Below are 12,400 nucleotides of genomic sequence, written 5' to 3'. Positions count from 1 at the left end.
AAGAAATTCATCCCTCTGCAGGAGGTGAGGCCCTTGCACAGGGTACCCAGAGAAGCTGCAGCTGGAAGTGCTCAAGACCAGGTTGGACAGGGCTTGGAGCCACCTGGCATACTGAAAGGTGTCCCTGCCATGGCATGGGCAGGAATTGGATGATCTTTAAACTCCCTCCAACCCAAACCATTCTATGATTCCATGGAGAGGCAGCACGAGGCCGCTGAAGCGAGCCCATGTCAGTGACCAGAACCCCCGCCCGCAGAAAGCCCGGAGCGCACTGCTGTGCGGCGGGGGCAGCCCCGCGGCTCGGGGGTGTTTGTGCGGCGGTGCCGGGGCCGGCCCGGAGCGGTTAAACCGCCGGGAGCGCCGCGCCGGGGCCGCTCCCTCGCACCTGCCCGTGCCGCGCTGCCCGCCCTGGCCCGCAGGCGGCGCCGCGCGCCCGCCGTTGCCGCCCCCGCCCCGCGCCCCGGACCGCGGCGGGGCGGCCGCGCCCGGCGGACCTGCCGGGGAGGCGGCGGCCGGCGCGGCTCCCGCCCCGCCCCGCGTCCCCGCCATCCCCGCCCCGCCGGCCCCGCCCCGGAGGCCGGCACGCTGGCTCGCTCGCTGCCGGGGAACATGGCCGAAGTCGGGGAGGACAGTAGCGGGGCGCGGGCTCTGCTGGCGCTGCGCTCGGCGCCCTGCAGCCCCGCCGCCGCGCCCCCTCCCGGGCCGCCGCCCCCGGCCGCGCCGCCCGCCGCCTGCACCGGGCCGGTGCTGGCGCGGCTGCAGGGCCGCGAGTTCGAGTTCCTCATGCGGCAGCCGGCCGTCACCATAGGCCGCAACTCCTCTCAGGGCTCGGTGGACGTCAACATGGGGCACTCCAGCTTCATCTCGCGGCGGCACCTGCAGCTCAGCTTCCAGGAGCCGCACTTCTACCTGCGCTGCCTCGGCAAGAACGGCGTCTTCGTGGACGGCGCCTTCCAGCGCCGCGGCGGCCCGGCCCTGCAGCTCCCGCCGCAGTGAGTGCCGGGGGCCGGGGGCGGCGGGGCCGGGCCCGCTCCGCAGGGCAGGAACGGTCCCGGCGGGCGGAGAGGGACCCTCTGTCCCGGGGAGGGGATATGGGGCTGGGCGGAGCGGGGGCTCCTTCGAGGAGGGAATGGGGAGGGATCCCTCGACCCACGGAGCAGGCGGTGAGCTGCCCGTGTCCCGTGCAGGGCATGTGTGTCTGCCAGGAGAAGGGCCTGAGGTGATGGTGAAGGGCCACAGCTGATGAAGGAAACAGGGATCAAGCATCCCCCTGCCCACCAGGGGTCTCAGGGGGTGGTGGGGGTCTGCCTCTGAATAAGGTGGAGGGCTTGAGATAGCATCCCTCTGCTCACAGAGAGCCTTAGGGGGCATTGAAGGTCCCGACTTGAAGTTGGTTACAGTGGGTGAGCAACACTCACCTGGTGGAGGGCTTGAGATGCTGTTGAGGGACATCTGCCTGATGAGATTCTGAGCATCAACATGGGATGTCCACCTTCCCAGCCTTGCTGCCATCCGTGGCTGAGAAAGAGGATGATGTTCATTGGGACTGGGGCTGCTCCCTCTGAGAGAGCCATGTCTGGGGGAAAAGTGTGAAGTATAAGCCCCTCGCTGGAGGGTGTCCCCCATGGTCGTCATCCTCCATGCTTGCCTGCAGACAGACTCATGTTCAACTGCTGGCTCTTAAGGGTTTCAAAAAGACAGAGAAGAAGGAAGGACTCTCAGTGGGCTAAAACTCGCTACACCCAAGGCTTGTCTTCCTTGGAAGAGATCTAGCGGAAAAAGTTGGAAACCACTTCGCCAGAATTGCTTACTTAAGGGTTGGCAAGTTAGGTGTTGTTCTTGGTGTCTCTCTGGAGCAGCAGAAGAAAAGGAGTCAGGCCAGGCTGGGAGTGATGCTGCTCACCAGGGCAGCAGGTGCCCAAGGGTGACTTTGCTTCCTTATGGAGGGAGAAAGGGGTGCAGAAGGGTTTACTGTGCCAGCAGCGTCTGTGCTCTGTTAAATTCTCTTGCAGCAAGAAGAATGAGGTTGATGTTATTCTATTTCTTCCTCTGAAAACATTGTTTATAGTTGCTGAGTACTGTCCAGTGACTGCAGTGCTTCACCCCAGGGCAGCAGCGTGATAGTGGTGGGTGATGTAATTCCTGTGTGCATCTCCTCAGGTTGTTCCAGACTGACTGTGCCTAATGCCGTTCCTGAGTGCACTGTAAAGGCAGGAGATTGTGGGGTTGTTGTTTGTATAAAACATCTGTTTTCATCTGTCACATTTTGGCTTAGGTACTGTTTACCTCCAGCACCAGGGTCCTGGAGTTATCGCCAGACTGTCGCTCAGGGGAGGGTTTTTTAATTACTCATTTCCTCTGCAGGCTGCTTCATTTTGTTCTTAGTAATTTACTTATAGCTCCCTAGCTGCTCACTCTCTGAGGCGTTTTGGTTTCTAACATGTTTCATTTTCTAAAAGAGATGTCCTTTAGTGTCTGGTTAATTAATCTGGCTTTGTAAAACAAGACCACCCGAAGCCCTGGGCACTTCTGTTGTCATTCCCTCTGGCTCTGGTATCTGTGCAAGCTCTCTGCTCCCTGTCATTCTGTTTCTTCACTTGGTTAATCATAAGCATTGACAGAAAACTATGTCAAACAGCAACCTCGTTGCTTATTTCTCTCCCCTTTGCTCCTGACTCCTGGAGTGGGAATGGCAACTTTCCTTCTGCGTTGCTTTAAAGGGAGGAGTTTAATGTACACTTCTGAACTCTACACAATAAGGCATCCTCATAGCTTGGCTGCTGGTTGAGCTACATAAATAAACTTGGTGCTCCTCACTTTCTGACTTCCAGAGTAGGAAAATGTTTTGCATCAATCTAAAGGAATTTGCCTCCTTGCTTCTCTCAGGTAAACAACTCCTTACTGGCCAGTCAAGGGTTTGTAACTCCAACCAGGAAAAAGAAAATCTTGTTGAAGCTTGGCATACAGAGTCTTGATTGAGGCTTGAAACTGTCTGCTGTTATCTCATTATCTCCACTCTTGAAAAATCAGGCAATTCTCTCCCAGTGACCCTCTCCACACACACACACACACAAAAATCTCTCCCCAGTAAACATAAAGTGCCATTTCTTTCCTGTAGAGAAGCCTGTGTGCTTACTGCCAGCTAATGTTGTCAGAAGGAGGACAAAGTGAGGACAGGTTGTAAGTACACAGATTTTACACAATGTTTTCTGCATATTATGGTAACATTCCTGCTGTGTTTGATACAGCCACACCTTTTCCGTGTACCAGCAGAATGTACAGTTTATGTTCAATATCAGGATTTAGTGACCGTTCCATCCAACGTTTTAGAGAGAGGTCCTTGTGATGTGGGGAGCTCTTACTGGTAATATTCTAAAAACCAGTTCTTTGAGTGGTTGTCCTCCCTTTTCCCCCCACACCTGTAAAGAATGGCAGAAATGTGCAAAGTGTTTTCTTTGGACCACTGCAGTCACTGCTGCTGTTACTTTACAAGCAGAGGAAATGCTTGTGCATCATGAGATCATGAATGGAAGCAGAGGGTTCCAGGAAAAAGTGTCTTTCAGTTGTAGTTCATACTATTCGTCAAAAAATAGATGATGAGCTCATAAATTCTGTTTTCTGAGGTTCCTTCTCACTTTACTATTTCTGCGTAGAACTTCTCTTTTCTAAGTTTTCTACGTTTAGAAGTAATTCCTGAAATGTGTGGAATATCTTGTCAGGAGGGGTTGGAAGGGAGGAAAAAGGAGGAGTTTGAGACCTCTCTTGAAGGCTGTACTTACCTCCTGTCTCAACAGCCCTACTCAAAATCAAGGGCTGTTGAAAAGCTTTGTATCACTTCCTCCATCAACGTGGTGTGTGTGGATTCTCTGCTGTAACCAGGATTTTACTGCTGGGCAGGAGTATCATATCCCACAGCTGTGTTGTTATGGGAGGTTGTATTTCACAGATGTGATGACATAACTATACAGTATAATTAAACAGCAATAACCAACAAAGAGGACATTTCCTAGAGGTTAATGACAGGAGCAAAGTGGGTGAGAGTGGAGGGTCTGTGGTACAGCTGAAGATCCTTAATCAGTTTAATTAATAAGTGCCACACTACAGCAGACATTACAAATATAAATCAAGATGAAATGATGGAAGTACTTACATCAAAAATAAGTGCTTCAAATCAAATTAAGGATTTGCTAGAAACTCTTTTTATAGCTTGTGATGGTTTTTTAGCTGTGCTGGTGGGAGCTGCAAATCTGTAGATAAATATCTGGGTATTTTTCTGTAAGAAAGAGAGAAACTCAAAACTACCAGGAGAATATGCGCTAGGTTTTAAAAACTCTTAATACCAGCAAAAGTGTAAGATAGAGCAGGAACCATGAAGTGCAGTATTTTTGCCTGTTGAAAACAGTAATTTCTTCAAATTTATGGTGTAATCAGGTGTTTACAGGATCACGTTAATGATGAATTATTAACTTGTTCTTTGTTTTCTTCAAAATTGACTCTGTTTTAAAAATAATTGGCAGTAATAAGTTAGACACTTCAGTAACTAAAATAAGCATTTGTTTAGTTATTTATTTATTTTGTCCCCCAGAACAGAAGGCGCTGTAGCAGTTGAAAGTTTAACTTGTTAACCTGAATTTTAAGTAGCTATGAGTCAGGTCTTCAGATGCTCCTAAATACAAAAGTTCTATTGACTAAACCTGCAAGTGTTGCTTGAGCATAGCCTGATAATAGCACTTGAGCTTTTTGAACTGTGAGCTCAATAGATTGGAAAATGATGCTTGTCTGGGAATGTTTCATGGGATATTTGCTTATTGCTGCTGTGAACATTTAGAATTTTTGCAGTAGCATAATTAATGGAGCCTGAAGTTGGTGTTTTTCAGTGTAAATGAGTTCTTTCAGTATGAGGTTTCTAAGCATAAAAACAAGTTTTTAAACCTGTAGTTCTTTTAGTGTTTAGAAAATAAATGGAGGAGCTTTTTTAGCTTGAGAATAAATACAAGGGAAGTAAATATATGGATGTAGGAAATCAAATTAAAACACAGAGTTAAAATAAAAACATTATGTATATTAGCCCCATTATAAATTGAAAACTTACCACGCATGTCAAGTTTTATTAAGAGCATGCTGCTTTATTTATAATGGGATTTTTCTAGGTGCTCGATAAACTTGACAAAAATAAATAGTCCAATACTCTGACCACACACCAAGGTGCTGATCCTGCAGAATTTTACACGTGCATTAATCTTTCCATATTGTGAGTACACGAGTTCCCTTTGGTGTTTGGGTAGTGTGGGTGTCTCAGCAACCAGAAAATGGAGAATTAGATCCAGTTTCTAAGGGATGTGGCTGTACAGTCTGATAGCCAGAAACTCCAGGCAAGTTTTAAAAAATGCCATATTCTAGGGAAATGGAGATGTGCACAATGCACTGCAGTGTTTTGGTGACCTCACCAACCACTCAAGCTCCATTCTTGTGGTTGGAGCGATGCCATCACGGTGGGCACGAGGGAGGGGAGGGTGTCCTTACAGCTGGGGGCAGCTGCACACCCTGTGTACCCACCAAGGAAATGCTGTGACCACAGAACCACGACTGCAGAACTAGTTGTTTCTGAAATGCTGCGTATGTATGTTGTCTGTGGTAACTCCTCAGGTAGTTTTGCTTTTTAAATATTGCATTATCTGCATTTGCAACAATTTTCTTGTTTTCGTTCTTTGTTTGAAATACGTTGTTTGCCGTGCTACAGCTTGTGGATGGTGGTTTTACTCTTGCTAGAAACCCTTTAAAGATTTGCTTTCTTAGTGCTTCATCTTGTATTTTTCATGCTCTTACTTAATTTCAAAGACTGTCTTTGAGAACAGGTTTTTTTGTTGCACAGCAAGATGTGATAAAGGATTACCTGATTTTAATTATGGAATTCATGTCAAGTAATAATTTTTGGCTAAGCAGCTCAATTTGTCATGAGTTATATTAAACGTTTAAGGGAAAGTTTCTCTCATGTGAAACTGCTGCTCAATTTGTTGATTCAAAAATAGCTGTGCTGTAAGTCAGGTTGTGAATATAAACTAAGGTTATGCAAAACTCAGTGTATGTCCTTATGGATTCTTTTAAACCAGGCTTGGTTCAGCTTAGCTGATGTGTTGATTATGAGAAGATTAATCTAATGAGAACATGCCACACTTGTCTTGTACAGTTTTGTGTGGAGTCTCAGCTATAAAGTCATAAATGTGGATTCAAGTTGTGCTGGTGTAACTTCTTTGTGCTAGCAAACTCTTAATCATGGCACGTATCCTTAGGTGACTGTGGGTTCCTTCCTGTGGGTACTGTTTTGTTTTCATATCAATCTAGAGGATGAATGAGTGTGACAGTTCTTGCTTTTCTGAAAATGGGGAATAAAAATGATGAAATCTGTAGTAATTCATATCCTAGTTATTTTGGTGCCAGCTGTGTGAGCGTACTCACGGTAGAGCATCTGTCCTGGTAACAAATCAAAACAATGCTGTTTGCTTTGTTTTTTACCCTCCCTCTCCAGAAAACGTGATAGGCAGCCTTGCACTGAATAACTGAGAGCATAAATGACAAGCAGATTAATGTGCCTGTTGTCTTTGTCAGCAAGCTCCCAGTAACTGCTCCACTGGCCATTTGGCATCAGAGCTGTTCTGTGGGACACCAGATTCTCTCTCTCTCGGTGTTGCAGTTGCCTGGAGGAGTAGATGTGGCAACAGGATATTGGTAGAGAACAGGGAACTACTTGAATTTGCCACTTATGCCATGCAAATGAAGGCTTATTGCTGGCCCAGGTGTGGTAATTAGTGTCTGTTATTGAGAGGAGTTTGTGCAGGGATGTCAGAGAGGGTTTGGGGGCTGCTCTGTCACAGCCTGGGGTGACAAAGGGGGCACAGGCTGGTGAGGTGCTTGTTAAACCACTCAGAGAGCTGACAGTTCCCTCCAGCTGGCTTTCCTATTCTGGGGGATCTCTGCTAGCACTCAGCTCCATATCAGCTCCTCTGGCATGTGGTGATTTACTCTGAGTTCCTTCTAGCTCAGTGTCTGAGCAGTGTCTGGGTGTTCTGCCATCAGAGCCAAGGGGCTCCGTCACCAGAAATACTTCACAGACCAAGCTTCACCTCACTGCTGGTTGGATGTGGATGAGACAGCTTTCCTTTCCAATCCAAGTGGAATTGTGGTTAAAAAAAGAAAAATCATGTGCTTTTGAGTTGGTGATGTTAATGAAAAGGGAGAAAATTTCTCATTTGCTTTTAGTACAGATTCTTTCCTTTTCCTTAATAGCTGTTCAGAGCACAGAGGCTTCTCTCACATGTAGCCATGCCCAACACCTTTGTTTCATTCTCTTTGGTTCAGTCCCTGTACATCCAGGAGTTTCCTGAGGTTTAAAGACTCATGACTGAGATATCCACTGTAAAGAAAGAATATCCACAGGGTATTGGGTGGTGGAGGTCTTTGTTCTCTTACAGTTGAATATGCTTTGCAGCAAATGCCTAAGAAGTCCCCTGAGCTTGTGCAGTGTTTTCTGACAGGTAAACTTAGGTTAAAATGTTGGTTTATGCTTCTGAAATGGCTGATGGGCCCTGATGTAACTGACTGCAAAACTGAAATCAGGGAAAATGTGGAGGTGTCATTTTTGCAGTGATTTTTTTTTCTTTGACAAATTTGCAAGATGAAAAAGCTGAAGCTTTTTTTTTGTCTCCTGAATGTGGGCTATGGAAAGGCATCTTGATGTACTTCCAGACGTGGTTAATCGACTAATTGTGAGTACAAATTATTGTCTGGTCTTAATGCATCCACTTCAGTCAATAATTCAGTATTAATCACTGAACTGTTTCTTCAAGTATTTATAAGTCTCCTTATTTCAGTTGACTGCAGACTCCTCATAAAAGCAGATTGATGAGATGCTTATAGAGCAGATGAATTTCTCCCTTAAGTAAATGTGAGTGAAAATTTCCATCCAATTGTATATTCTTTGTTTTCATAGTACAAATACAATTTTACTAATGTCTATTCACTCTTGTACACGAATGTTTTTTGCTGGTAATTCACATCTTTGGTTTCTTCAGAACAGCTCAGTAAATGTATGTGTGCATTCCTTCTGCATGGCACTTAATTTTTATGAAATACATATTTTATTGGACAGTAAAACATTTAAGTATCTTAATGGCCTAATTAATACTCTGTATCCACTTCTGTCATGTGTATTTTGCTCTTCGTTATCCTTCTGCTCCTTTTTTCATGTCCTCGTACATTTTTTATCATAAAAATTTCTAGCAGTCTTGAGAGAGCAGTCTATTACAAGGCTGCTCTTTGAATATTCAGCAACTCTAAGATTTGATTGATAGTCCCTTTCCTCCCATCCTGTCTATTTTTAGTAACTTAAAAGCGAGTTTAATTTCTTGGGTTGTCCTTTGTTGTGCATGTGCAATTTACTTTGGTGGTTTTCCTCCCTCCTTTAAATGTACCAGATATGTAATTTTCATGTTCTTTGAGGACATCTTGACAGTTGGGGAGAAATAATGTAGAAGTTAATTAGGAACTCTGCCTTAGCTGAAGGAGCAAAGATGGACAGTCTTTGTCTGGTTCTGTTAATATATGCTGTGTGATTAGGATAGGAGGAGAAGTGGAAGGAAACTTTAAGCACATTGTTACCACTTATGATCCTGCCCCAGGAATCTTCCAGCATAAGAGCCTGTTTTCATGTGCAAGTACAATCCACTCCAGCTTTTAGGACAGAATGAGGAGACAAAAAGCCTTGCAGAGGTGGTGTAAGCACTGTGGAAAAGGACATCCCTCCCCCTCTCTCTGAAATACAACCTTGGAGCTGTACCCCTTTTTTCTGCTTCGTGCCACTTCAAGGAGAGCCTTGGGAAATCTTCCCACACAAACTGTTTTAATCTTCTGTCTCCCTTTAGGCCACATACAGAAGCCACCAACAGTTTGTCTAAGCAGGACTGGACTCCCTGCAGAGCCAGTTTGTGCACTTGCTAAAGGAATTGTTCTTGAGCAACTTCAGGCCTTTCCTCTCTCGAGGGCATAAGAACTCTGGACTCTTACACTCTCGGAATCCTGATTGTGTGGGAGGAGAAAAGGACTAGAAACAGAAAGCAAATTTTGTCTCTACCTGATGGGTAGGCCAAAAATGATTTTGGTTTTCATATTCAGTTTGAGGCGTAGCCCAAGCCAGTAAGGGTAGGCTCTTGGTGTGGGAGATGTTCCAACTGCTATTTATTTATTGATCTCGTTCCTTTTTTTAATTGTCTCATGGCTGGTGTAACGTGGCGTGCCCACCATGTGTAAAGGGTGTTGGCTGTCAACAAGCCTGGCAGTTGGGTGGCTTTGCCTCCTTCTGCCTTGTCCATTCAGCTGGATAATTACTGTAGCTCTTCTTTTCCCATCTCTCCCTCAGACGCTGTCTAATGAGACAAGATAATGAAACCGTTTTTGTCCTGGGAAGACCTGCAAAGGAAGTCAAAGGCTGGCACATGCTTTGCTGCTAATAATGCCTTTAGGGAATATAAAGGCAAGCACTGGAGTTTCCTTCAGGCACAGGAATTCTTAGGAGAAAATTCCTGATGGCCAGTGGTTCAGTGAAAGAACTGCTATCATTTTGTATGTTGTGTAAACAAAGCATATGCAGACTGGCTGTTGAAAATAGGCACAATCCAGTAGTTTAGACTTGCACATCATCTGTTTACAATTGTGTAAAAATCGCTGCAAACAGCCACAGGATGAAGTTGGGAAACAAGTTTGTTTTGGTGGATATTGATTCTGAATGTGAGGTCTCTTGTCACCAGGTGGGTGCATCCTCTTCTCCAAGAGACTACAGTTTCTTCTCAATTCCTTCCTGCTTTGTTCTCTATTGCAAGAATGAGAATTCCTGTTAAAATCCTGTAGCAAAAAATGGCCAGAATTTTGTTCCCCAAAAAGCTGGTACTGCAAACTGTGAAGTTCACATAAATCTTCCATGTAAGGTACATCCATTACAGTAAAATGTTTCTCTAATTCTGTGTATTCTCCTGAAGCAAAGGAAAGGGAGCATTAAACTATGCCACTAATATGACAAGATAACTCTCCAAAATTTTTGTAGTTTAAAAATAATGAAACCACTGGGGTGACAACTTCCTCACGTGCTGTGTTTTGCAAGAGTCATTGTCACTTCAGTTGGTTAAACTCTTTTCAAGGACTAAACCCCTCAGCACAGTTGTATATATTGGCAGGATTTAAAATACCTTAGAAATCTTGTGATTGTTTTTTATTATTTGCAATCTTAACCACGTCCAGCTAGGTGGTCTTTCACAAGCCAATTCAGTACATCATCATCATCTGAATCATAGTAAAATTATTCTCTTTTTTAGTAGGAGGGAAGGTTGTGCCTGGGATTCTCTTTTATCCTTTATTTTAAATGTCAGTATTTGGAAGGATGCAGGTGGATGTCACTTTGTAGACACTTGTGTAAGAGACTGTTGCCCCAAATGTTTATTTGGCTCTGAGTCTAGAAGTTGTCAGCTTTTAAAACATTTAAACTACCCTCAGAGCTGTTTTAAAACAGTAATCCTGGCTTCCTCTACTGGGTATTGAATGGATTGTGAAATGTCTTCAGAGGGAGCGGAACGGACTTGTGTGAACATTTTGCAAAGTTTTAACTCCATATGGGTAGTTTTTTATAACATACATAAATAGTACATTAGCTTTTCCAAATCACTTTCTAAATGAACTGAACCAGCCTCAAAGGAAAATACATCACAGTCATGCTCTGCGTGTTCGAGCCCTCTTAGAGAGCCTGATTGAATTCAAAGGTTAGTACCATCCCACACACAGGCTTTTTCTGGCATATATATGTGGAAATTAGGAGGTTTTTTCCTGGGCTTTACTGAGGTGATTTTGTTTTGCACAGCCTTTCCTAATGTGTTTATAGGTAGTTCCTGGCTTTGGAAGGGTGACTCTGCTAAATGACTTGTGTGAGACTTTTCAAGGTATTGGGCTGGCTACTTGATAGCAAACCCTGCTATGATGAATGGCCCATTAGAAGAAAGTTGATGGCATTGTAAATGAGATTTTACATGAGAACCAAACTGCTGTAGTGTATCCAGCAAAGATGCTGAAACAAGTGCCTCTCTCTGAAAAGGTTATTAAGAGATTTTATGCACTGCTATTTTAAAACAGTTAATTTCCCCTTATTCTCCAGGGTACAAAAATTCCCCAAGATTCTGGATGCTTGTAGTAATAAGGAAGGGTCTTCTCGAGGAAATGGGAGTTAGGATGAAAATGGGGGTAGAATTGAAGTTGGCCAGACTTGTGTGGTGAAAGGGGCAGCATCTGCAGCCAGCTGAAAGTTCCATGGCAGTTAAGCAAAGATTTAAAATTCTTGGTATTGAGTGAGGTATGGAAATGAATAACCAGTGCTTCTTGTAGAGGCCAACTGTGGCCCTGCAGTTAGTTCCATCCTGTCAGTACATATTTAATTCTAGGTGTACTGTTTAATTTCTTATTGAAAACAGAACTCTGTGTAGAAGCTGGTATAGGGAAGTTCCTCTGAACGTGGGTGCAGATGGGGCTTTTTTTTTGGCACTGAGGTAGGTGTTAATTGTGGTTTATGATTGAGGGGGAAACATAGTGGAATGTTTCTGCCAAGATGAGCAAAGAAGGAAAATAGTTAATATTGACCTTTTTCATTTTAACCAAGATCAGTGAGACCAGCAGAGGCTTGGAAAGACTCTCAGAAGGGCTCTTGAATTTCACAGAAGCGGGGAAGGAATGAGAGGTGGTGGCAGAGGCTGAGTCACTTCTTGTGGTCTCTGCTGTGGTAGAATGGAAGCCAGACATAGGCTCTTATCTTAAGGTTTATCTTGGAGCAGGGAAAAATTGAGTGTGAATGGGGGCTAGGCAGCCTTTTCTGGTTCACTGCACCCGAAAATGGGTACATCTGTGTGTATTCCAGAGCTGGTGTTGGGTGTTTCTGTGACATCTCTGGAAAGCAGTGTCACACTCACTGCCTGGTGCTGCCAGAGTAGCCACGGTCCTGGAGTCTTGAAGCAGCCAGGGGCTACGTGTTGTCATTGGGACTGGGAGCTGTGGTTTGGCAGTGCTCCCTTAGGACTGGGGAAAGTGGGAAATGAGGAATCCTACAGGAGGGTGAGACACGTCAGACCTCTGAGCCCTTGCAAGGGCTGAGCAAAACGTGTTCCTGATCCAAGGCTGTGCAGTGTCTGCCATTTCAGCCTTACAGTGTAGAATTTGATGTCTGAGGAAGGAGCAGTGCAGGATGAGGTGGCCAGAGCAGAACTCAGAATTAAATGTCATCGTGCATTGTTTCATAAGAGTTGCCTTTCATCGTGCACTTGAATTTACTTAGTGGGACACAAGTTACCATGGGGGTGGATGGACTAACCTTGTT

At 45.0% G+C, this 12,400-nt stretch overlaps 1 protein-coding gene across 1 annotated transcript in view; it reads left to right on the top strand.

The window, feature by feature from the left end:
- The first annotated feature begins 609 nt into the window (after nt 1-609).
- Nucleotides 610-12,400, top strand: part of FOXK1 (forkhead box K1) — a 56,199-nt gene continuing 44,408 nt past the window's right edge. Inside the window, exon 1 of the mRNA XM_030958000.1 lies at nt 610-992. Within this exon, the coding sequence (XP_030813860.1) occupies nt 610-992 (383 nt within the window). The remainder of the gene's footprint in view (nt 993-12,400) is intronic.

This window comes from Camarhynchus parvulus, chromosome 14 (genome assembly GCF_901933205.1).
Source record: "Camarhynchus parvulus chromosome 14, STF_HiC, whole genome shotgun sequence".
In the NCBI taxonomy this organism is placed as follows: Eukaryota; Metazoa; Chordata; class Aves; order Passeriformes; family Thraupidae; genus Camarhynchus; species Camarhynchus parvulus.
Note: the sequence above shows the minus strand (reverse complement) of the source record. Positions and strands in the feature narration are given on the sequence as shown.